General features: G+C 45.1%; 1 protein-coding gene across 1 annotated transcript; it reads right to left on the bottom strand.

The window, feature by feature from the left end:
- Nucleotides 1-329: 329 nt before the first annotated feature.
- Nucleotides 330-25,820, bottom strand: LARS1 (leucyl-tRNA synthetase 1). Its single transcript, XM_021543092.3, has 32 exons — nucleotides 25,582-25,820; nucleotides 23,974-24,092; nucleotides 22,426-22,513; nucleotides 21,746-21,826; nucleotides 21,175-21,315; nucleotides 20,777-20,938; nucleotides 20,014-20,126; nucleotides 19,557-19,620; nucleotides 18,960-19,027; nucleotides 18,373-18,598; nucleotides 17,209-17,296; nucleotides 17,042-17,118; nucleotides 16,490-16,543; nucleotides 15,684-15,824; nucleotides 14,917-14,994; nucleotides 13,958-14,043; nucleotides 13,802-13,867; nucleotides 13,634-13,716; nucleotides 12,913-13,051; nucleotides 10,657-10,869; nucleotides 9,751-9,808; nucleotides 8,982-9,045; nucleotides 8,204-8,387; nucleotides 7,897-7,987; nucleotides 6,945-7,085; nucleotides 6,269-6,409; nucleotides 6,076-6,186; nucleotides 5,145-5,255; nucleotides 3,048-3,152; nucleotides 1,842-1,937; nucleotides 1,325-1,457; nucleotides 330-688 (listed from the first exon to the last, which is right to left on the bottom strand). The coding sequence occupies exons 1-32, from the start codon at nucleotides 25,585-25,587 to the stop codon at nucleotides 483-485; spliced, it is 3,534 nt and encodes a 1,177-aa protein (XP_021398767.2). The 5' UTR covers nucleotides 25,588-25,820; the 3' UTR covers nucleotides 330-482.
- Nucleotides 25,821-25,826: the final 6 nt, after the last annotated feature.

Here is a 25,826-nt window from a genome sequence, read left to right as displayed (position 1 = left end):
GATGAGACCTCAGACATCCAAGGTGTCAGAAGGACTGTGAGGCAGCACAGGTGACATCACTGTCACAAGGCTGGGCGCCTTGTGTCACACCAGCTCCCTCCTGCCAGGGCCACCCCTCTCCCCACCCAGGCAGCAGCAGACTCTTCAGTTAAAGCCTTCGGCTGGATCAGCTCTGGAGGGAGCTGAATGCAGCTGAGGGAGCAGCACAGCTCCCTGGAGGAAGGAGTGGAATTCTAAGCATGGTGTTCAAACTTGTTCCTTAAGACCCTGCCCACAGCTGGACAGAAAGGGGCTCCAGGGTAACTTTCCTTTCAAGAGAAGCCAAAGCACCAGAGGAAAATGCTTTTATTAAATCCCTGTTTAAAAGAGCAGGGATACTCACATGTGAACTCAGGCTGGTTTGGGTGAACAAATTCTCCCCCTTCTTTAATACAGATGCTTCCATGTCCCTCCATGAACCTTCTCACCAGATACAGGCCAGTTCAATGAACCAGGTAAACAATTGTGTCCCCAATGTCCCTTGTCAGGCCATTCTCAGTGACACAGACGTGCCTCTGGGCCAGGTCAATGTGGAAGACGGCTTGTTCCAGGATTGGAGTTTTCCCTGCTTCCTCTTTGCCAAGGACTGGAACACGGCGGGGCCCAAGCACGGGATCGTCAAACCTCATCAGCTTCACTTTGGAGAGATCTGCACAGAGAGAGCAGCTGGTCAGGCCATGGCAGCTGTACACAGGCCACAGCACCCACAGAGTTAACCACAGCAATGCTGAGCCCTTGGAACTTCCACACCTGCTCCAAGGAAATACGTTCTCATGGGAATAACTGTCGTGTTAAGGTTTACACCAATAGAACAAAGTCCTTCAGGGGTTACACAGTGAGTTACCCACAGAAATGGGGATAAATCACACAGAAAAAACCAGCTCCCAATACCACATTCCACATACTGAATTTGCTTTATCTGGCTCAGGACAGGTCTGAGTAACTTATTCCTCATTTCCTGAGGAATGAATTGCAGAGGCTGGGAGGAAGGTGAGAATTGATTTCAATACAATTCCCTATCAAAAGGCAGACTAATAAGACTGCTAAGCAGACCAAGCAGCCTGGGACCTTCAGCTAAGCCTTCCTGCAAGTGCAGCCTTCCATCCCTGTGCCCAACAGCACACTGACACCTCCTGGGAAGACAGGGAGGGAGCCCCTGTTTCATCTCACATTCCCAAGCCTCCAGCACACACATCCTGCACATACAGGCGTGTCCCACATCCTGTCACACCCATGTGCACCCCCTCAGCAGCTGGCACAGCTGCACCCCTGTGCTGGTGGCTACCTTTGATCCCCCTGTCCATCTTCATCAGGCGCCGGATGATCGTCTCCCTGTTGTCCCCTTGCCTGATGTCCATTTTTGTGGAGAAGTGGCCGTTGGAGGGCTGAGGGTTCACCAGGAACACGGACACGCCAGGCTGTGAGAAACAACACAGACCTTAAAGAAGAATCCATGCATGTGAGCCCTCAGGAGAAACATGAAACTAAACCAAATAAACATCTGCTGTTAATGAATCCTCCAGAGGGATAAAATCCCTTTAGAACCTGCCTGGCCATGCTGGATACCAGCACTGCCCCAGCTCTAAAATGCAGCCCAAAGTGTAATAAGGGCTTAAGACATATTTTGGGAAATCAATGACATTTTTACTTTCAGAGTTAGAAATACTCATACATGGTAAACATGCGTGTCTGATCAAAGTTTTTAAATGGTGTATTTAAAAAAACCCAGACAAAAGTAAAGTTTCAAGTTAAGTTTCTTAATTAAGTTTTCAGACTTTCAATATCTGAATTTCTGATATTACCTCTGTTCTGAATATAGAAAATGGTTTTCCAGGACAGCAGTCTTCTTTGATTTTATCTTCTGCTTCAGAAGCAAACTTTACCTCAATGTGATCCAGCTGTAAAAGAAAAAATGGGGAAGGAGGGAATAAGCAGGATTTTAATGGCTTTAGAGGGAACAGCAGAAGTTACAGCCCCATCAAACAGCTGTTCAGGTAGGAAAGGGGAGAGCAAACCTGCACTGCCATAAAGCAACAGAAGTACAACTGAACCCACAAAATCTTGTTTGGAAGGTACCTCTGAGGGTCATCTACTCCCTGTGTGAGGTGCCCAAGACCTCACTGTCCATCTCCAAGGACAGTGACCCCCAGAGACCCCCCAGCCCCTCTAGCTGCTCCCAGCAGAGTATCCCTGTTCTGAGGACACACTGCTCCCTCCCCCATCTCAGGGGGTTTGAAGATTTACAGATAGTTTAAGTTGCTGCTCACTCTCAGCTTTGCTGTGACATGGGACAAGCCCAATAAAGTCACACTTGTTTCATATGGTACAGGTTACATCCAGCTCTGCAATATATACAGTTTCTAATTCTTAAAAAACAGATGCTTTTGATTTTGACTTTTGGTGTTGGGGTTGTTTGGTTTTGTTTGGTTTGGGTTTTTTAACACCACGTGCCTGAGCTGTCCCCTCATTACCATGTTCCTGTTAAACTAAATTCTGCTCATCATATGAAGCAGCACCACTGCTACCAGACTTGATGCCTTTTACCCAAAAAAGTGTGAAAAGCCCTGCCCAGAGCCTGCTCCTTGCAGAGGGAAGACAGCCTGGTGTACCAACATGCCAGTGCAGGTGCCCAAGGACTGACTGGTCTGCTTGAAGCAGCTCCTTCTCATTTCTTAGCTGGAAATGTGAGATACAGGTTGGCTCAGAGAAAAACGCATCCCCAAACTGCCAGTGGGCGTCACTGTCACAGCTGCATCCAGTACTGCAGTGAAAACCAGCCCTGGGTTCTGGGACCACATTTGCAGTGCTCACCTACCCCTGTCCCTCATGCCAGCACTGAACAGATCCATATGCATCTATCTGGCAAATGGAGACAAAGCTGATAAAAAACTGCTGCTTGAACATTGCACACCCAGAAGTTAACATAAAGAGGCTTAGAGCCTTAGGGAAAGCTGCTGCTCCAGCTATCCCAATAAATGCCAAGTAGTAGATGCCAAGTCTGTACCAACCTCCAGGGAATTTGTCAAATAGACAATGTTCTCCATGAGCACTGCACGCTCGTCAAACTCCAGTTCAAGATCAAGAACACGAGAACCATTTTTCTCCAAGTTTTCCTGTGGTGGGGAGGGAAAAAGTATTAAAACCCTCTAAAGGCTGCAAGTAAAACGATGCTTAAAAATGGCAAACTATCCACATTAGTCATGAAAAGAATAGGCTTGTAAATCCAAGAGCTCTCTGCTGGCACAACATTAACACCGGAGCAATAATTTTCTTGTAACAGGGCTTCTTCTTCTACAGGGAGCTGGTGACACTGAGGGAGGAGTAAGAGCAATTAGAACACATTTTTAATATAGAATTGAATAGGTGTTTGACATTCACAGTTATTTAAATCCCTACTTAATGTGCAGGTTGAGAATTCACAAAATCAGTCAGCATTTCAGTGGTATTTCACAGCAGGAAACTCAGGCTTATGACCCAGTTTAAAATAAAGGACAAGCCCACAACACCTGGACGTGCTCACAGCGAGTTCTCTGCAGGGAAATAACAACCACTTTGTACGTTAACATAAAAGTAACTTAATTAGTCCAGAAAGCCAGCAGCAACAGTCGCAAGAGACACAGTATTAAAGACAGGATAAAAACCACATTATTTTATTTTTTTTAAACTAAAACAGAACTTCCTCTTTGGAGTTTAATCTGTCCCTGCCTGGCTCTCACATGCTGAGCCAGCTGTCTCCTTTGAAGCTCTGCTTTGTCAGCCTCAGCATGGTTGTGGTTTCCTGGTTTCCTCATCAGTTTAATGTGAAAGATTCCCTTTTAACATGGAACTGCTTCCCTTTGTAAATCAAAGAGGTGCTCCTACATTTCAGCCCTCCTCTGATGAGTAGGAAGCACAAGCAGAGATGCCTCTTGTACCCTAGAATTGATGAATAATTGCTTTCAGAGAAAGACACTGCTCAGAGGAGTCTGAGCTCAGGTGTTTCCACGTCTCTGTGGGAAATAGGCTGCTGCTCTTTGGAAGCAAAAAGATGGATTAGAGGTAAGCCTCAGCTCCTTCCCCACATGCCCCAGGATCACTCACTGCTGCCAGACTAAAGACACCAAAATACAGCAATGTTTCAGCCCTAACTCTTAGGACTGAGAGCTTTTCTGACCTTTCCCAGCTGGGTCAGTGGATCTAACACAGCCCTACTGTTCTTACAAACTTACACAGGAAGCTCCAGAACTGCTCTGGGCTCTCTGCTCCTCTGAAGGCTTCCAAGTTCCCATGAAAATGAACAATCAGAACAACCCCACAGAGACAGCAAAGAACAGCTCCACTCAGAAAACATGACAAAGCTTACAAATAGAAGTAATTATTACATGCATTTCAAAAATCAAGCTAAAGCTTAAAGAGAAAAAGTAATTTTTTTTTACAGTCAAGATTTTTTACATTACTAATCCCTCTCAATTTCTACAGATAATGAAAAGTCATTAAAGTAGTTTTAAATCATACACTGCAAACCCTACCCCCATTAAAAAAATATTAATTCTTTGCTTTTTGGCTCTCCCTAGTTGTATTGAACTTTCATCTGCAACAGCAAGCACAAGAAAGTTTCTTTAAGAAATGGAAGCCAAGATCTTCATAGGCTTGCATGACTGAGGAAAAATAATGGACTATCAGCATATTAAGTGATAATCATAAGAATTACACACAAAATTTTTAATTCCATTCAAGGCTCAGAACAGTCTCTTGTTTCCTCCCTTACACATACTGCAATCAATCAACTCTTGCCCTTATTCATAGCTTCCAGTTTTTATGTCTCCAAAGCAACACTTGACTCATTTCAGCATGAAAAACTGAAAAAGTCACATAGGATACATTTCAAATACAGAGGGATCCAGGTATGTTTGAAGTATAGATTGTATCACCCACAAAACACAGAAAGCACCAAGCTTCAATCAGATCCAGAGCTCACCTGGGCTAATTCACATTTTTTATTATGTAGTTCTTCTAGAGATGCTTATAAACAAACCCTTGAAGATGACAAATAAGCAAAGGGCAAGGGGGAGACACTGCATTCACAAAAGTCTTTCCTGTACCAGAACTGTCCCTCTGACACTTACCTTAACCATGGCAACAAAAGGCATCACCTTCTTCATATACTTCTTCAGCTCTGGCAAGGTGTTCAGCTCACTGGCAATTACTTTATTATCTGGCAGCTGACCTCCACTGACCTAAAACAGGGATGAACAAGCATAAAAGATAACAGCTATCATGAAAAACTTGCCTTCCAATGTCATATACTTTTCCTGCTTTCCCATAAATACCAGCAAGGTTTGTCAGCGTCATTGATTCCATAGATAGTTTTCTCATCCTTCTGAACCCAAACAGCATTTAACACTAATACAGAAAAAAAGCCTATACAATGCCCAAAGGCAAATGGCCCAAATAACATTTTCCACATGAGGAATGTTGGTTTATCTCATTGCCACAAGCTGGAATAGTCAGGACTCCCGAATTTATCAGCTACAACCCTGGTGTGTTCAAGCTGAGGATGGCTCACCAAGATCCCAAAAGCCACTCTCAGCAGTTTTCCCATGTCAGAAGCATTGATCCTTCTGCTCTCTTAATATAGTTCTTCTTATGACTGACTTACTCCATTTCAGCCATTTCTTGTGACACTGCTGAGTGGCGTACACTTAAGGACTAGAACAAAGCTCCTAAGCCCACCCACAGAGTAAGGTCAACCATGTTTCCTCAAAAACATACTTGTAAAGAATATTTAAAGGCTAACCACTTACAATTGGAAGAACAACAGAACAGAGGCATGTTTTTTACTCAAGATTGTCAAAACCAATGAAATGCACCTGTCAAATCAATGACAGCCCTTGGGACACTTTCATTAAGCATCAAAACTTGCTGGACAGTTGCAAAAGCATAAAGAAAATGAATCTACTGAAATAATTTGGTAACAAGGTAGAGCTTATAAACTTTCTACGGATGAGCCCCCAAAATGCTGGCAAGCAGCTGGAGGGCAGAGGAGGGGACGGGCACCTGGAAGTGCTTGCGCAGGACGGACAGGGTGGTGTGCTGCCAGGGTGGGTAGCTCTTTGCCACGTAGATGGTACAGTGAGAAGGCTTCTGGGAAGGCTCTTTTGTACTTTTCTGAGGAAATAAAAAAAGATTAGGAAGGAGTCCCCAGGCAATAGAGAACCATCCCACGTGCACACAAACAGAGCAGCCTCACCTTTCCCTTCACAGGCGCCATGTAGCTCTTGAGGCGGAGGCGGAGGTCGTGAGCTGCTTCCATCAGGTACTGAGAGGAGCGGATCAACACCTCATCCACAGGCCCTGCTGCTGGCCACGAGGCCCTCATGATGGAATCAGCCTTTGGGCAGAGCATGACAGGAATGCACTGAGTGAACACACCTCAGCTGGTTTGCAACCATTACAGCTTGATTGGAAAAGGAAGTTTAGCCACTTTGGACCTCAGTGAGCACCTACCCATAACACCCTAAAAGGGAGGGCACACAGACAAAAAGCATGCAAGTGTGTTCAGGACTACACACATAATCACAACTACCATACGTCTATGAAATGCCATCTACAAGCAGAGGGCTTAAAAACCATCACAACTAAGCTTTACACAGAAGTGTAAGACTATTGCATTGTTGCACTAAATGTTAGATCACCTCTCTGCAAGCAGACAATGATAGTGACTGGCATTAATGCTGCACATATCATCACGGCAACAGGGCCAGCTCCCTGCAGTCACTGTCCCAGGGACAATGAGCCAGTATGACTCCTTGGATTCTGACACATCTTTTCTACTTGCACACAAGTATCTGTAAGCCTGACAAGGGTGTCACTGAAATCCATAAAAGTTCAGATCTGAATCAGTGGCAGAACTGAAAGGCCAGTACCTTCCCCAGCAGGGACCAGATGTGCTCACACAGGTGGGGGCAGATGGGAGCCAGCAGCAGAGTCTGCACCTCGATGAACTGGAACACCAGCTCCCTGTGCATGCCCTCGATGGCCAGCTCCCGGTACTTGTCTTTCGCTGCCTGGAACAACAACACAGCCATCAGCCCTCTGCTGCCAGGACAAACACAGAGACACACACACACACCTGTGGCTCCAACACGCCTTCAGAACGTGAGCAGCTTCTCAAAATCCATTACTGAGTTCTGAGAACTGTATTTTCCTGAAGCACCCACATACGAATCTACCAGCTGGCCATTGGATTTTTGCATTTATGTGGTACTTTAAAAGACTGTTTATTGGCACAAACATAAAAGACAAAAACATCCACAGCTGTGTATCAGGTGCTGTCATCCCAAATAACTTATATACAGATACTAATAAGAACTAAGAAAAAGGCAATGAATATGATCTATCATTACACATAACTCAGCCTACTTAACCCCACTCCTGAGTATCTCAAAGCAGCCACATGAAGGAACACGTGTAATTCATTAAATGGACTAGCATGGCTCTGCAGACACTCTGGAGGCATGGTTTATGGAGGATATCAAAAAGCACTATGCTTCCAAACAATTTTGTTGATGCATTATCTGGATTTCTTATGAAGAGTCTTTTATCATGAAAGATATAAAGAAAGGCAACACTTTTTAATAGTGTCTTTTTTAAAGCACCTTCTTGTTCATATTAGATATCAGTACTATTTGCAGAATAGTCCAGAATGCTGGACCTTTGTAAAGCTCTATGATTCCACATTTATTCCCTTGAAGTACTCTTGTTTCTTGACACAATTCTGATTCCAAGTCAGCTGTATGATTAAGGATCAGAGACAGAAGGATCAAAAGAAATCCACAAAGTAACAAATATCAGGTGTCACTTTCTTACACCTCCTACCTGAAACTCAAAGAAGCCAGTTTTCAGAGCTTCCTTAAACATCATCTTCTCATAATTTTGGTCTGTCTTCATTATGCCTGCATTCATCTCACTGGGGAGGGAAGTGAAGTGACAACATCAATACCACATAGTCTGCCCCACATAATGGCAACACTGTAAAACTATCACCAATGCAGCCAAACCCCACAATCTATTCTGGAATGAGCTTTTTATGGAATTCATTAATCTTCAGAAAAAAATAGCCACAGGATTCCTCCTTGGAAGGAAAAAACTGGTCCAAACTGTATTATTAACCTTCATACAACACCTGGCAAAGACTCTGTCATTGAAGGTGCTGGCTGGGCCACTCCTCAGGCTGTCTCTGTTTGCAATCATCTCCTTCACCCACTCCACCCAAGTGTAGAGACGAAGAATACCAGCATCTGCCATGGCTTCCACAAAGTTGGCATCTTCAACAGTGTCTCCAGCATCAGCCAAGGCCAAACGCATGCCTGAAGTAAAGGGGATCAGCTGCCATGGCTGGGTGCCACGAGCTGGCCCACAGCCATGGAGTGCCATGCCTCCTGCACCTGTGACAGCCCACCTCAGCTGGAGTTAAATGCACAGCCAGGTCACTGACTGCCTGGCCAGCCAGGGATGCCTCAAAGGAGGCACTTCCCCTGGAGGAACGCTGCCCTCCTTGGGAGGGGACCAGACAAAGACACCAGAACCAGGAGACCAGCACAGTCCCTGCCCACAACACAGGAGCATGGCAGGAGCATGGCCACATGGGCACACAGGGCACAGATATGTACACACCCGTGCACACCAGCAGCATGTCCTGGGCTCTGATCCCTTCACTGAAAGCAGAGAGATCAAGCAGGCTGCTCCTGGAGAGGCTCAGCCCCAGCAGCAGCTGCTGGCTGAACCAGGTGTGCTAACACACATCCCAGTCTTCCAAGTGGAGTTCAGCTTTTCAACAAGAGCAGGTGGTAAGTGCAGAGTTATTGCCATTCGGTACTCCAATAAACTCCTTTGAGAGCAAAATACTCACTTTAGTCGTTTTGGCATAATTGACAATCAGATGCAGGTCAGAACGCACTCACCATCTGCAGAAAACTTGTCAACAGCTTGAGTGAGGGTGAGGAAGTTGCCTGTCGATTTAGACATCTGAAAGATAAGAGTGTTTGTTTTCTCACACATACCCTGTGTTGGTGGATAAGCAAGACAGACCCAGCAAGGGTTTGGGCAAACAATTTTCTCATGAATCACAGCAAAAAGCACTTTGGTAAATCTGAATGAGGTCTCACAGCAAAAGCAGACTGAACTCTGCATGCACTCAGCAACAAAATATAATCCCAGAAATTCCCAAAATTAAACTTGAATACTACTTTAAAACTGGCAGCTTCAGATCACCATGTATTGATTTTTCAAGAAGAACTCCACTAGGGCTTGTTTTGGAGTTTTTTGATTCATATCAGACAGTCTCCCATGCCTAATTCCTGGGCTCAGGCACTTTAAATTCAATTCAGTGTCAGAACTTGCACATATTAGCAAGCTATTGGCACAAACGTTTTCCTCTCACTGCACCTACTCCAATGCTCCAAAAAGATAAATTTTACTTAAATAAATAAATATGCTGTATTACCCTAAAACTTAACAGAAATGCACTGAACTCTTCACTAAATTGGTGAGACTTAAGAGAAAGTGCTACATAGAATCACAGGCAAGGCAGGTCTTTAGTACCCTCCAGTTTTTCATTCATTAAGGAAGAAATGTCACTATTTCTCCTGCTTACATCCCAAGTTTCCAGTCTGCCTAACAAATACCTATTCTGACAACACAAAAGCCATGTCACACAAAACCTCGCCGTACCTTTTCGGAATTGAGGAGCAAATGTCCGTTGGCTCTCACAGCTACTGGCCATTTTTCCCTGTTCAAAGGCAAGATAGAAATCTTTTGGCCAAGTAAATACATTTTTTCTTTTTTAAAAAAGGAACAAACATTTTATGTTCCAGTTTGAGATGAACACCTTGAGTGGAATCTTAAAATAATAAAAAACATAAGGGTTGTCTTAAATATATTAAGGAGTGCCTCTGAAGAGGAAAAGAACTACAGTATAAAGGCCAAGGATTATCAGTGCTGGAACACAAGGTAGGGAGCAGTGCACCTGCAATTACAATTCATTTATGTCACCCTCCTCTGTTCAGATATTTTTAATTTAAAGGTCAGTAATTGGCACTGCCCAAGAGCACACAATAGTGCTGGGTCCACATTTCTACCCATGAAGGAAAGAGATATTAAATTATTCACAATCATCTTTGCTATACATCAAAAACACACTTTTCCTATATAAAATTTTATATAACCTCTAAACCAAAATTCAAGGGAATGTAAACAGTATTTTCACCATAAAAGCATGCAATGGGCAAAGATTTTCAACCAGTTCTGCATCGCCCATGGGAGTATATATGGCTCTTTTTAACCATCCTTGAGAAGGAATTAAGGAGACTTAATAATAAAGTCAAATAAATTCCAATGCAGGAATACAACTCAACACTGGGAAATCCATAGGAGGAGATAATGCAGAAAACCCATGGGAAATAATGGTAAAAAAACCTTTCCATTTCAACAGCTTCTATTATAGACAACTGTATCAATGCTGCAACATGAAAGAATACATTTTCAACACAATTCTAAATGTTGTACAGTCCAAAGGCCATTAGCAAATGTAACAGACTGCAAACTCTCCAGCTTTACCTGCATCACATCGCAACTCACCTTTGCTCTGACCACATGGCCACATGATTATAGAGGTAGTATGACAGGTGATTTGGAACAAGATCTTTGCCAGAAACTCTGAGATCCACAGGATACCAAAATTCAAACTCCTCCTTCAGCTTATCCAACTTTTCTTTTGGAATGTCAGTTTTAGGGAATGGAGCTGTCTTGAAGAAGATGTAATCCCAAACCTCTTTGCTCATTTGATGCGCCCTGCACAGAATCAGTCCCACATTGCAGTCAGTAAAAGCTCCTCACATTCTACAGCACTTTCTGTAAGAAAGCTTAAACCTGTGGCACCATTCTCACAGCACAGTCCATGTGATCAGCAAACACATACAGAGTTCCCAGGGCCTTTTCCTGAGTTCATGTGAGTGAATCCAATGTCAGAAACAAAATTCAGAACTGCTCAAGCCATGCCCTGCTTAAACTGCCCTTGGAGATTTCCAATTAAACATAAAGACTCCCATAAAGAAAATGTGATTAATAATTAAAGCATAATCTTGAATATCCCAGAAACCTGATCATTTCTTTCCAAATGTCACCACCCAAGACTCAGCACCACCTGTGACCTTAGGTGAACACTAAGGGCTCTCACTGGTATGCCTCATGGAGCCATTCTCTCTGGCTTCCCAGAAGTCAAAGAGCAGGACAGGAGAGAACTGCTGCACAGTTCAAGGTTGCCTCCTACATGGAAAATATTTGTGATCTTTTCCCATTTCAAATGGAATGAAAATTTAAAATTAACATTTACTGCGAGACACATCTTGCCCATTACCAGAGGCAAGATCAACAATTTTGAAAGAAAATACTGATGAGATGCAGCTGATACCACAGCCCTGTGGCCACTGGGCTGCATTGACACATATCCTCCTTGTTTCTACAGAGGTTATAATTCCTGGCTCTCAGAGCTTCAGTAGAGTGCACAACATACTGCATGCATTCCAAATTAAATACTTTCAAGCCAAAGTTTGCTACGTGTCAGCACCTGCTAAGGGGCCTTGACCTGCGCTATGCAGAGAGGAAAAGCATTCTGGACCCCAAATTCTTCCAATGCACATTAAAAGAAGACCTCAGATGGTGGTCTGTACTACCAGTCCAGAATAAAATAAATCTTACAGGCACAGGTTTGCTGGTTTGGTTCTGGCAGTTCTTGTTCTATGCTTTAAATTCCTGTGCTGTGACTGGGCTTGTGTTTGGTGCCAAATTCATTGTAACTGAAGGTACTGAAAGGATGGGCCATAAATCCCCTTTTCCTTCACACCACAGGACAAGTATCAGTAAAAAGCATTTTCCAAGGCTGCTAGATGTTATCTACTTGCATGGGAGAGTACTCTAATTGTACATGCTTAATTACATCAAATCTGTAATTCAGGGCCCAGGATGCTCACTTCAAAGCTTGTTTCTTGACACAACTAGCTCGTGCATAGCTTCTTTGTAATTAGAGAGGTTTGAGCCCAAATGACAGCCTTGCCCAGTCTCAAGAGGTATTTCTGTCTGTAAGAACCAGAATGTTTATTTTGGAAATGGTTTTCAGATTAGTTATGACATATAGTAAGAAAAGTTTCCATTCCAATATGTAAACTATCCCAGAAATTAGTCCATAAACCACACAGAATTAGAGCAGATGATTCAAGGCACAATCTGAAGTGTTTTTTCAACACCAGACTGAGTTGCACTATCCCATCTCTCTGACTCCTATCACCACACTTCAAAAGCCACTCCAACCAAGAGGTGACATGCCTCCTCCCCCTTGCTCTGAGGACTTCCACAGACAAGTTGTGGATAAAAGATGGTTCTGAGCTTCCAGGAGAGTGACAGTGACAAAAACAAGAGCTAAATCCTACTCCCTCTGTACACTGGAGCCTAAAATTCATTGTGGCGCACAGCAGTCTCAGCAAGCAGACACCTGAGCAGCCACTGAAACCAATCACCCAACAACCTGCCAAGGCCCATTTCAAGGCAAGTCAAACAAGTATTGAAAAAGGTGATTTACTCTCCACACAGTTCTTTCAGAGGTGCTTTCAGAAAAGCATTTCCCCACTCTGGCTCTCACTGCCTGTCACACTCCTCTCTTTCCTTACTGACCCTCTGCAAACCTGTTCTAGCTCAGTTCATGGCAGGTTAAGTTTAATAAACACACTTTTTACACACAAAAGCAAAGACTTGACCTCCTTGGCAAATTTTTCTGCAGAGCAATTCAGGAGATAAGAACACCCAATTAAACAAGAGAAGTTAATGGTTCACTCTCCTTACCTGATACCCAGAGGAGATTCTCCTTGGCCCCTCAGGTCCCCCCCCTGCAGCAGGTGAGCCACCGTGTAATAGGCCATGTAGATGGTGGAGTCAGAGAGAGACTCGATCAGCCACTGCTCATCCCAAGGCAAGCGGGTCCCTGCAGGGGAAGGCTGTGTCAGCACCCAGCACCACCCCGGCCCACAGGCACACGGAGCAGCTGCTGACTTTCAGCAGAACACACGAACATACATATATGCATTAGTGCTTATGCTTTTAAAAAATATTTGTTTGAAAAATTAAACTATGCATTTGAAAATTTTATTCAAGAGCAAACACTTGTTGATTTTCAACCTATTTCCTGACACAGCTCAGCTCAAGAACATCTGCTGAGGGTTACAGTGCACATCTAGCAGCTGTCTCCTGACAGGCTACACAAGATGAAGGCTAATCAGAATTCGAGGAGAAAACTCAAGAAATGGGATAAGCTCCCTCTTCTGAGGTCCCCTTCAAATCAATAGCCCAGGCAGAAAGCTACTAAGATGCTGCACAGACTACCTATAGTAGTGCAAGTACTACCAGCCCCATGCACTTCCAACAAAGCACACCTTCTCTGGGATGCAGGGCCAAGACACAAGTTGGACAAGGTTGTTCCCACACTTCCCTGTACCACTGGGTTCCAAATGAAATGAGGAGTACCATCCGTAGGAAGAACCAACTGAGAAAGGAATGTTTTACCTACCTAAGCCATACGTCCTGGAGCACGCATGCTCTTGTAGCCAACCTAAGGTCGCTTCAAAATTTCTCCTAGTCTCTTCACAGAACCTGTAAGAAAGAAACTCTTACTGCCTCTCAGACCCCACCAAGAGCAGCAAAGTCACTCTCCTTCACAGCCACATTCACAACTCACGTCTCCAGATGTTGCAAGCACTCTGAAGTCTGTTTCTTCCAGCTCACTTCACCATAATCTAAATACCTACAGTCAGGAGAGGTTTATTGTAATAAAGCAATCCAGAAGTAGTGTACAATTGCAACAACTTTATAACTGCAGCTTTGTTTCACTCACCACTGGTCACAAAGGGCCACCACACACTCATCAGCAGATCTCGATATAACTTGTTTCTCAGGCTCCATATAAATCATAGCTTCACCCTAAGAGTTGGAAGGGCAATGAAAGCTGAGATTTAAGTACTTAGCAAAGTACTGAAAATCCTGACAACTTACTAAAAAGCATCCCCTCCATTCTAGTTTGGTTTATAGCATTTACTGCATAGCTCTCAGCACTGCCCGAGCTCTCTGCTTCAGAATTCCCTTGGGTAAAATGAGGCAAGGCTTAACTCTGTACTTGTCTAAGGTAGCAGCCCACAGAACTTTGTACAGAATGCATGAGGAAAAGGAGGACATAGGCACAAAATATTCCCCACTGACTGTGCCCCCTGATTGAAACAGCTCCTAAGAAACTCTGAGGGACAGAGGGAGGGGGAAAGCAAAGGAAAATGGGATGCTGAGCTTCAAATCTACTTGCACACATCATCCGTGCTGAAGCATTATAATCTGGACATAACAATACAGAACAAGCAGGGAATGATGGCCTGCAGCCTCTCTCACTCCCAGTCCTCAACAGGGAGTCCCATTAGAGGGAAACCAGAATCACTGTTTGTTTACTGCTCTCTGAAACAGGAGCCCAGCAAGGGGGCATTTGCACACCACGCATCTCCTTCACTGGCGTGAAAGAGACTTGAAAGTGCAGGTCCTACACTTCCAGTATCCCCCCAGCTACACTAAAGAGTAAAGTGGACCACCAGAACATGTCCTAGGGAGGGTGACAGAATAAGGCAGGGAACAAGAGAACTCTAATGAAGCTGCTCAGCCCACTCAGCCCAAGAACACCAGTCCCTCTCTCTGCAGTGACCCAAAGCACACTGAGGGCTGCAGGACCACACCAGGAGTTTCTCTGGCCACTCAGCCCTGGGAAAAGGGCAAAGCAGACACTTCAGAAGCAGCTGTGTGCACATTGTCACATACCTTATCCAACATCAGCTTCTGAATGAGTTTCTTGACATCCTGAACTTTTTGTCCTTTGAATTCATCCACCAACATCACCTGTAAAGATAGGTCACAGGAGACAATTTTTTTCAAACTTTAGCAAGAAATAGGTGCCATAGGTGTTCAAATCAATGTAAGGAAGTAGCAAGTATTGCAATCGTTGACATGCAAAAAATAAGAGTTGGTTTTTTTCATTATGTGCAGTCATCTTTACCCAAAAACAGTTTGTACACGTCAGCATCCACATAGATGACAGATTGCAGAGTCAGAAATAAAAACTAACACTAGCTTACAAAAGAACAGCTGAGAAATACACATGGTGAGCTACTGAGGTAAAGAAAGGAGAAAAAAAGTAAAAAACCAAAACAAACACAAAAACCAAAACAACAACAAAAAAACGTGCAAACAGTAACACCTTCTCATTTCATATCAGATTCCCTATCTATACTAGCAACAAAATGGATCAGCTCCCCAGAAGGTGATCACTTGTTCAGAAACTAGGTTATAATGCTCGGAGAACACAGGAATGTGTGACTGGAAACTTTCTCCAATTCCACATCACTCCTTCAACTGCAGAACCTTGCTGCAGGAAGAGTCTAAATTAAAAGTCCTTTGGAATTTTTTTGGGAAAAAAAGACACCTGTCCCTCTTTCTTGAGATTTTTTTTTTTTAATTCTTTACCCGCCTTTTTTTTCTCCTAGTTAAACTCACCAAGAAACCACTTACCAAATTCTTGTATTACTTACTCCCTCATAGAATCCTTTCAGGTACACTCTCTCCTTGGCCTCTGCAAGCTTCTCTCTGTCATTCTGGCTCTGGATTTTGAGCTCGTCACAGACAAATGGAGCACAGAGGCTGCCATAGCCTGGGATTTCAATGATGGGCACCTGGGAATTAACAGAAGGCTGTCAAACCCCTCCTGCACCCTACTGCTCACTCCACACCTTCACAGCATCCAACACAAGTTACACAGGGCTTACAACAGATTGCTGCAATTCCACTCATTGCCCAGAAGTTCTGGCAGCCCCGAGGGGTGCTCTTGAGCTGCCCAGGTGTGTCCCTGCCGTGACACCACACGGAGCTGGCATGTGGAAGCAAGGTTCTGCAGATACTGGGGTGGCTTTACCTGTAACCTGCATTTTCTAATGAAAACTGCCTCAGTCTCGATGCTGTGCTAACAGCAAGGGACTTCAGCTTTCTGCACTGAACAGATACCCTCCTAATCAGGCCATGAGGGCACCAAGTTTTAATCAACCAACAGGTTATCAGGATAATGATGCATTGCATTTCCCAAAACAATAACTCCCATTAAAAACTGCTACTTTCCTTTCTCTCTAAGTATAGAATAGAACAATAAATCTTGGTTGCAACCCTTAACAAACCAAACCTTGTAATTACAGGAAAATATGAAAACGTTACGTTTTTCAGCTCTTTCAGCTGAGAAGAACTTTAAATAGAAACTCTGGAAGAGGTGGCACAGCTCCTGGTTCATTTGTCAACAGTGAGCATAACACCCTATGTGCTGCAGATGGACACATGTGGGTATACTCACCGGCTCGAATGGCAGGACCATTTCATCTCTGATGCCATACTTCACCCTCAAAGCCTTGAAAGTTGGAAGGAAAAAAACCAATATATAAGTCTTCTAGATTCTTTTATCCATTCATAGTGTTTTTTTTTTGTACATAACGTTTTATTACAAATCAGACAAAACCACTTCCCTGCTTTCTCATCATTTCTGACACCTGAGCTCAATCCTCATCTCATTTCCAGGTGATTCTTTGCCATAATTGTCTACATTTTTAAAAGGGGTAAAATTGATATTGCTCTACCCTAAAATGAGTGGGCAAAAACACTGGTGCTCTTCTCTACTTTAACGTGCAGTACAAGTTACATGATTCTCATTCAAAACTCAGATATGAAGCCTGAAAAAAAAACAAAAAAGCATCTGTCCTAGCCCAGCTGGTTTAAGTTTAAGTGCTTTGATTTCAAGTTAGAGATGGCCAAATGCCAATTCAAGCAAGTTTCATTTTACCCACTGGATATTCACTTTTGACCCTCTTCACTAGGGGAAGGAAACAAACAATTCAGTTGACAGACTGACCTGCTTCTTTTTCAAGTCTCTCAGGGCTGCAAAGTCATCTGGAGAGTCAGAGGGAACACTTGTCACCACTCCAGTTCCTTGGCAAAGGAAAAGATAAACAGATGAAAGGATTAGTCCCCACACACTGAATGCCAGTGTCCATCCAAAGGGCTCTGCTGCAGAATTACCTTTATCCTCCTTGATGGTGAGCATGGGCAGGGCATATATGACCTTGTAGGTGGTGAGGGGTGCTGAAAGCGCAGCACCAAGAATTTCCTGAGGACAAAGGAACAGCATTACAGTAAATTAGGGGCTTTCAGCCTAGTAGAGTAAGCTCTCCTGGCTGATATTCTTCAAATTTTCTGTAAATTTTCCTGACACATGACAAACAAATTAAATACATTTTATATACAGATGGACAAGGAGGAAGTACATACGAAAACGAGTGGTACTATTTGAGACAGGATATAGGATATATATTGGTATAAAAGTCAAATATCAAATACCAAGAAACAAACTACAAGTATGTAGAATTGGGAAAGCATAGGAAGCAGGAGGACAGTTTGCTTACAAGTATCTGAAGCACAACAGCATTGAGGCTTAGGAAGCCAGTGTCAAAAGTGACATTAAACAAAGAAAGCATATTGTCAAGATATTCACACACTGACAGGAGGCAGTCAAGATGTAGTAGCTATCTTCTACCTCACTAATTTGCTTGAATTCACATCATGTCTACCAACAAAGAAAAAGAAACACTATTTTCTACTTTATTGTTCAAAGGAAGATCAAGAAAGATGGTGACAAGTTGTAATGAATGGAGATCAAGGGATGCAAACAGCTGAAGGTGCTTTGTATCAGGATGAATGAACACCACTGATAACACTTGCACAAGGCACACAAGTTAAAAACAGCAAACCCCAAAACCACTGACATTCACTACCCAGCTAAGAAAGCTTCATTCACACAGATTTCCAGTACTGGAAATGTCAGTACCAACAAAAGCGTTTTCCACCTAACCCTTTCTAGCTGTTAGTTTCCCCCTTCCCTTTCCATTTACTCTTCCCAGTAAGCAGAAAAATGTTACTTAACACTATCCTTTCACCACATCACATAGTTTGGATGTGAGGGACTAGGAACCCAGCTAAGTGCACCAGGTTATCCTCCCAGCAGCAGCTCTGGCTTGGTTGCTAAGGAAGCTGCCTGCTGCTTGCATTGTTTGTCACTAAAGATTTCCATCACTCCAAAATTTCTGTAATACCTCCTGTATTTTCTTTCCAATTACAATTCCACCGTCACCTTTCCGAGCCCCAGAGGAGCAGCTGAGCCTGCCCAGCACGCTGCAGGACACCCACCTCTCCCATCAGCTCCTTGACCACAGGCAGGACCCCGTTGTCCCGGGTGAAGCCCTGGTAGGACATGTTCCGAGCCGCGCGCTGGCTGCAGATGAAGATGTCCCCACTGCCCGTCTCGAAGCCGATGTACTTCATGTCCGGGCGCAGCCAGCAGTTGGTCTGGCCAAACATGGTCTCTGGCCTGAGCGTGGCAGCCACCAGGAAGATGTTTTTTCCTCTCAAGCCACTGGGGGGAAAAGGTTTTAGATAAGTTATCAAAATAAAATCATTACAGCTCATACAGAACAGGCTTTTAAACTAACATCAGCTTCCAAGCAACATTTCCTAAGAGAAAGGAGTGGGTCATTAATTTGTTGTGGGCCTTCTATTCCATTTTCTTTCCTTTTTTTTTTTTTTTTTTTAAATTCCATCTTGAGGTCCACGCAGACACAGCAATAGAGCAGGTCAAAATTCTGACCAGGTCTCTGAAGTGGTGGAAATAATCAGGTGAAATTAAATTATGCATTAGGCAAAACAGATTGTTTAATTCGATGGTCAGTTCTGGCCAGGAAACAGAGTCCATCTGCCACTAAAAAGTCATGACCTACCTCAATTTTGCAGGGTAAGGATCCAACACCTTCATTTTTATTAGCGTGTATTCTTGAGGCCCAACACCCTACAATTCCCATAAACAATGCAACAGTCAATAAATGAAACTCATTTGAACAGGAAAGAAAATAAATTCTATTCTGTAAGAACCTAATCCAAACACTATTTAAGGTACTGATGCTTTTCTCAGAGTAAATCCTATTTCCATTAGTATGAAAGGCTGTTCACTAAAATGCAGACTGCAGAGAGGTTATACTGTGCTCCTACAGCAAAAACTTACCAGGCACGGACACTTTCTCAGCAACATCTAAGTTAACAACAGTTTGTTTAGTTCCAACAGATAACTATACAATGGAGTGATGCTGCTGGCAGAGATTGCCAAACAATCACATAAGCCAGCTACAATGGAAAATACTATCCATAGTTCCCAACAAATCTGCTCAAGAGAGGAGCTCATTCAATTTTCACATGCACTGACAGCTGAGAGCCAGTGACTCTGCACAGCCAAACTAAGTTTTGCTCTAAGATACAACTTACTTTCCATTTAGTACTTAAGATCATAAGCAATGCACGAAAATGTCACGTTAAAATATTACCTCTCCTGTTTGCCTGTCATGATCCATGCAAGGCTGTCCATCTTTAGGAGAATAAATTGTATATCTAGAAAAAGATTTTCATTTAGCAGTGAGTAAAATAGTGTATAGACCAAGAAGAAAAAAAATACAGCTCTCTGGGAAAAAAAATCCTCTTAATGGCATTTTCAAATTTTGTGTGGATCTGTTTCCATCAATGCCAATGTTCAGTTTCCATAAGAGCTTTCAGAATTGACCCTTTTTTGCTTAGAGTTGGTACGCATGAGAAAACTAAACCTGGAAGACAGATCTCACATGTTTTGCTGGCACACTTCACTGTGTCTGGCAGAGCACCAGCAAGGAAAGATTTGGGTTTCATGTGAGTTAAAAGAATGCTCTAGAGACGTGTCACAGGGTTCTGTCTCTGGTACAGCTGAGCTTATCCACACTCCCAGAAACTCAGAGCTGAGTGACAGCTTACCGTTTGCCAAACTTAATCTTATTTCTTTCCTTGAGTGTAAGGAACTGCCATCGCACAAAGGAATCGTAGTAGGGATTGACATTTGTTGTAATGAAGGAACGCCTCCAGTCCACCTGAAAATGGGCAAGAGGCTCCAGTAAGAAAGCACAATCAAGCAATCAAAGAAATCTCATAATACCATAACTATTATTTTAAAAATAAAAAGACCTTTCTCTCCAAAAAGACAATGCAAGTACATATCCCATAAAGGGTGTAAGCTTAGATACACATCTGTTCCTGCTTCTCAGAGCAGAGATGTCAAAGACTCAAGATCCCTCCAGTGACTGAGAAATTTAGAGGTTTTGTAGTAGTTTTAACCAACCATTCAAGCTGAAATTTAGTACTGCCTTGTTTCATCATCTTTCTCTTCATTTTCAAAAATCTGCTGTCAGCAGGACAAGTACTTTTAGGAAGAAGAATGATGCGATGTCAAATAGGACTACTGACTACCAACAAGTTACCTCACATGGGAACCATAGGTCATAATGTCTTTATTGGACTAATTTCCAGCTGTGACCACTGTACAGGGTATAAGCTCTATATAAGAAAGGACTTCATTATCACCCAAGACCATTAAAATGTGAAATTACTAATTCCATGAATATCAGAAATGGAATTACGCTGTATTACGCAGAAAATCTCAAGGAGAAGCAGCACATTCACCAATATAGTAACAATACAGGTATGGCTGCCACAAAACTGAGGTTGGGATCACCAGAGTCACCTTCAATCCCATGCTCTTCAAATCCTGGACAGCAAGGGGAGGGAAATAATCCAACCAGTGCTCAGCTTCAGAAAAACTGACCACTTCTTCATCAGACAGACCCAAAGACTTCATGATTCCCCACTGGTATTTGGAAGAGCCAGTCTTGGCAGCAGCCTTGCTCTGGAAGAACAACTGGGATTAGGAAGAAGCCCACAGTCTTGTCACAAGAGCATTTGCCTCTGTTAATGCTATGGTTTCTGATTCCAGACACACAACTTAAAACTCTTAAATATTCTCACATCCTCCCTCTAACAGTGAGAGCAATTGATTAGTTTCCATTCTACACCCTGTATACGCAGAGGTGTAGAATACAGGGTGTATTCTCTCAGTCCAGGAAGGCTTGGTTTAAACTTTACCTTTTTGCCTTTTGCTTTGTCTTTGATGATAATTTCTTCCTCTTTTTTACCAGAACTTTCTTCCTCTTCCTCCTCCTCATCAGGAAATTCCGGTGGGCATCCATACAACTCCATTTCTCTTTTCAGCTTATCTGCACAAGCCTGAACAGAGATATTGGGAGTGTGTCAGCCAGGGCACTGGTTGTAATCACAGCCAAGGAGTAGGTTTTATTGATAACATTTTCCATTCCACACTTTAAACCTTTTTTGGACCTTGCATTAAGATCTAGGAGATCCTGCCACTTCCAGAAAACCTTCCAGGACAGGAAGCTATTTACTGTAAGGATTTTCTTGCAAAGGAAAACAAATAAGAAGTAAAATTCCATTTTCCAGCTCTCTGTCTTTTAAAATGATGTTATAGGTCAAGCATAACACATGTTTATTACAAATTCAGCTTCCAAATCACATTGTCTTGGTGAGTTTTTAAATAAACTAACGTGATGTTGGGGACGGACAGTAAGCAAGGCACCAAACAGCCTTAGGGATAAAAACCCCATCAGAAACAAACCCCCAGCAACTGCAAAAGTCTCACCTTAATGGGCATCCCCGTGCAGTGCAGCCCAAAGGGAAACAGGCAGCTCCTCCCCTTCAGCCTCTGGTACCCGACTGCGAACTAGACAGGGAAAATAGAACAGCTGAGATGGGAACAGCCCCAGGCTGAGCCAGCACCTGGTCAAAGGCAGCTCTGTCTGCTCCAACACACCCCTGGCAGCTGGCAGAGCTGGGGGCAGCTCTGCAGGGAGGTGCAACCCAGTTTGTTTCTAGCCTGCCCCCACGGCTGCACAGGCACAGGCGGGCCAGGCTTCCAGGCTGGCTCCACCAGAGACCTACGGGTGCACAGGGGCTGCTCTGCAATCCCAGCACCCAAAACCTGCTCCCACACAGGGCACAGAGCACAGCAACCACAAACAAAAGGGACAGGTCCCTTGTGAAGGTTGAGCCATTTAGCAGCATCTCCTAAAAATCTCATTTCAAAGAACAAACAGGAAACACCTTCAGCCCCATCCCATCAAATTAAAAATTACATTAATGGGATTTCCCTTCAGCTAACAATATTCCTACTGAAAATGTGGGAAAAGAGGAAAGTTTAAAAAGTCATCATTAAAGCTTTGAAGGAATTGACAAGGCATCCTATTAGCTCAAAACTGAACTACAAAATCAGCATTTGTTCTAGAATGGTATTTAAAGGTATGAGCAAAGGAGAATTTTTACCTCACATTTAGACAAGGAAAACGTGTGTCCCAGGTGCAAGCGGCCATTCATGTAGGGGTAAGGAAAGGTAACAAAGTACTTCCCTTTGCTGAGGGGAAAGTCAAAGAATTAAAACACATAATTAGCTTTATAAATGACCATCAGACAACACACAAGCAAAACAGGTAACTGGGATGATCCGCTATTATCAGCCCACAGTGATGTTAAAATATTTTCCTTGCCAGTAACATGAGTATTGATTTTAAAGAGCTGATACACTAACAGGCTTTATCATCCTAAAAAATAAACACAAAAGAAAAAACCCACAGTGGACTGACATCACACAGAAACATTGAAACAGATATAACATGTTCCCAAAGGTAACAAATTCTAATCCTGCTTCTGTAAATTAATTACAGCAAAGGCTTAAAGTAATTTATTTAATCTCCCACCGTGTGAGTTCAGATTTTAAGGGCACACTGCAAGCAATCACGCCTTTCACAGGGATGTATTGTTGCAGGGTGTTTCAAAGATGCATTATGTTGTTGGAACCTGAGCTCTCAAAGCAGCTAAGAAAATATTTACATTTAGGACAGTGAATTTCTACCTTTACCTTTGTACTCTATTTCATGCCTTGTATCTTCCCTTCACACACTCCCTTGATCCATTAACATGAAGGAATAAAGGCCAAGTCATTTGTTTGCCTGCAAAATCTACAATTTAAGAACCTGCCACCTGTTACACCACTTCAGTTATTATCTTGGTTTAGCCTGCCTTTCCCACACACCACGTATTAACCTCATACTGCCAAGGTCACTGCTTTTTCAGTCAAAGACCTTCCACAGGATTAATCTGCTCCCCCAGACGGCCCTCCACACCTGCGGAGAGCATGGGTCCCAGCAATTCCACAGGACCTGTGCTTCCAAGCACGCTCTGCATTCCCAGAAGATAAACAAGTCTCAGTGTTTACTCTGAGGCAGAAATAAAAGAGTCATGTGGCCTTCCCCAGCAGTGCAGAGCACTCTGTGCACCTGTGAAAGGCTCTTCCTCCCCGCTGGGGCTGCAGCCAGAGGTGGCCAAGGTGACCACCTGCTGTCCCCGCAGCCTCCCTGGGACCGAGCCTTCCTCCCTTTCCACACCAGCGCCGGGGGCTGCTCCACAGCAGGAGCCCAGCACTGCTGCGCTCTGCGAGGCACAGCAGGACTCACCTAACCTCTGCGAGGCACAGCAGGACACACCTCCCCTCCAAGTGAAACCTCCCCGGGGTGAGGGCTCAGGCACCCCACTGCAGAACCTCCTCCACGCCAAAGAGCACAAGTCACACAGAGAACCTGGTTTAAGCCCACAGAGGGTACTGACACTGCCAGGAATGAAAGAACTTCTCTCATCCTGCTGGAGCTCAGCCACACACGTACTCAGCTGCTTTGTGTCATCAGCTACATCAATGTGTGAGCAAGCCTCTCCAGCTGAGCCATGAGTACTGCTCATTAGAACAGGGCCACTTTTTCCCTCCACCAGATTTTGAATGAAAAGACACTTCAAGCAGTGAAAAATCAAGTACAACAACACCTTCTCTGGTCCCTCCTGTCTGCAGCATTGATCTCAAACACTCGATCATGCTCCCACTTCTGCTGGACCTCTCTTTCAATCTTCTTCAGGAAATCCACTTTCGCTGTTCCTTTACGCTCCTGTTCAGCAGAGGAAGGAAGAGAAGTCTGGCTGAGCAGGGTAAGAAATGTCAGATCTGTAATCTATCACAGAGCAGCCCTGATCTCCCTGGGTAAGGGCAAGCACTGCTCCACGTCCCAGCAAAGCAGCAGAGGAGGCTCTGCGGGGCTGTGTCCAGAGATCCAGCCTGAAACTGGACCCAAGGTCTGCAAGGAGAGCCTCAACAGGCATTTTCCACAGCAAAGGACTCTACAGCAGCCAGGATACACACACACTCTGGCCATCTGGCCAACAGAGATGGTTCAGAGATGTCTGAACTGGGGAGGCAGAATAGGATATAAATCATAAGTGGAAACTCGCAAAGAAGTCTGGTTTTATTCCAGATTCTGCATAAACCCATGTGATGCCTCCCCTTTTAACGTACATAAAGTGAGCACAGCACTCCCTATGCCAGGAAAAGCAGAGGTAACAAGTGTACCTGTAGTTCACTTTCTCCAGGTGAAGCATTCCAAGCGATTTTAATTAAATCCGTGTTCAGCAGCCCTTCCCCTCATTCTTTTATCACATAACATATGGCAAGTATTAAAGGATATTATTCCTCCACCATAGAACACACAGGAATCATTAAAGGACACACGCATTACGGACACACGCATTCTGCTCTCATAAACGTTGATAATTTAGTTTTTTCCCATCAAAACCAAGACCCTCCTAAGAGCTTTACAGCAGGGATCCGCAGCCCCCGGGCAAAGGCCCCGCGCACGCCGCTGTGGGACTCTGTTCCCGGAGACCGCGGCGAAGAGTGACCCGAGGGGCCGGTGAGGAGCCCGGGGAGCAGCGGGAGCCCCGGGACGGAGCAGGGGAACGGCGGGAGCCCCCGGGACGGAGCAGGGAACGGCGGGAGCCCCGGGACGGAGCAGGGAACGGCGGGAGCCCCCGGGACGGAGCAGGGGAACTGCGGGAGCCCCGGGACGGAGCAGGGGAGCGGCGGGAGCCCCGGGACGGAACAGGGAACGGCGGGAGCCCCGGGACGGAACAGGGAACGGCGGGAGCCCCCGGGACGGAGCAGGGAACGGCGGGAGCCCCGGGACGGAGCAGGGAACGGCGGGAGCCCCGGGACGGAGCAGGGGAACGGCGGGAACCCCCGGGACGGAGCAGGGGAGCGGCGGGAGCCCCCGGGACGGAGCAGGGGAGCGGCGGGAGCCCCGGGACGGAACAGGGAACGGCGGGAGCCCCGGGACGGAGCAGGGAACGGCGGGAGCCCCGGGACGGAGCAGGGGAACGGCGGGAACCCCCGGGACGGAGCAGGGGACGGCAGGAGCCCCGGGAGGCAGCAAGGGAACTGCGGGAGCCCCCGGGACGGAGCAGGGGAGCGGCGGGAGCCCCCGGGACGCAGCAGGGGAGCGGCGGGAGCCCCGGGAGGCAGCAAAGGAACTGCGGGAGCCCCCAGGACGCAGCAGGGGAGCGGCGGGAGCCGCGGGCCGATGCCCCGGCCCCGCTCCTACTCACCGCCATGTTGCCGCGCCTGACGGCTCCGCACGGGCCGTGCCAACAGCGGCGGCGGCGGGGGAGCCCGGCCCGTACTAAGCCGGCGGGCGGGAGACAGCGGGCCCTTTGTAGCGCGAAGAGAGGGCAGAGAAGGAGGACGGCAGGGCGAGTGGGCGGAACGATCGCTGCGGGCACTGATCCCAGCTGGGGAGGGGGAAACGAGCCCGGCGCACCGGGCCGAGGGGTGCACCCGTCCGCACGCTGGC

This window comes from Lonchura striata, chromosome 15, assembly GCF_046129695.1.
Source record: "Lonchura striata isolate bLonStr1 chromosome 15, bLonStr1.mat, whole genome shotgun sequence".
NCBI classification, from domain to species: Eukaryota; Metazoa; Chordata; class Aves; order Passeriformes; family Estrildidae; genus Lonchura; species Lonchura striata.
This window is presented reverse-complemented; position numbering and strand designations above follow the sequence as displayed.

What these genes read in the sequence shown, in the direction of transcription:
- LARS1 (XM_021543092.3), bottom strand. An exon ending in TCAAGGAGCTGATGGGAGAG is followed by an intron (nt 17,297 to 18,372) that starts GTGGGTGTCCTG and finishes CTTTGTCCTCAG; the next exon opens with GAAATTCTTGGTGCTGCGCT. An exon ending in CACCATCAAGGAGGATAAAG is followed by an intron (nt 17,119 to 17,208) that starts GTAATTCTGCAG and finishes TCCTTTGCCAAG; the next exon opens with GAACTGGAGTGGTGACAAGT.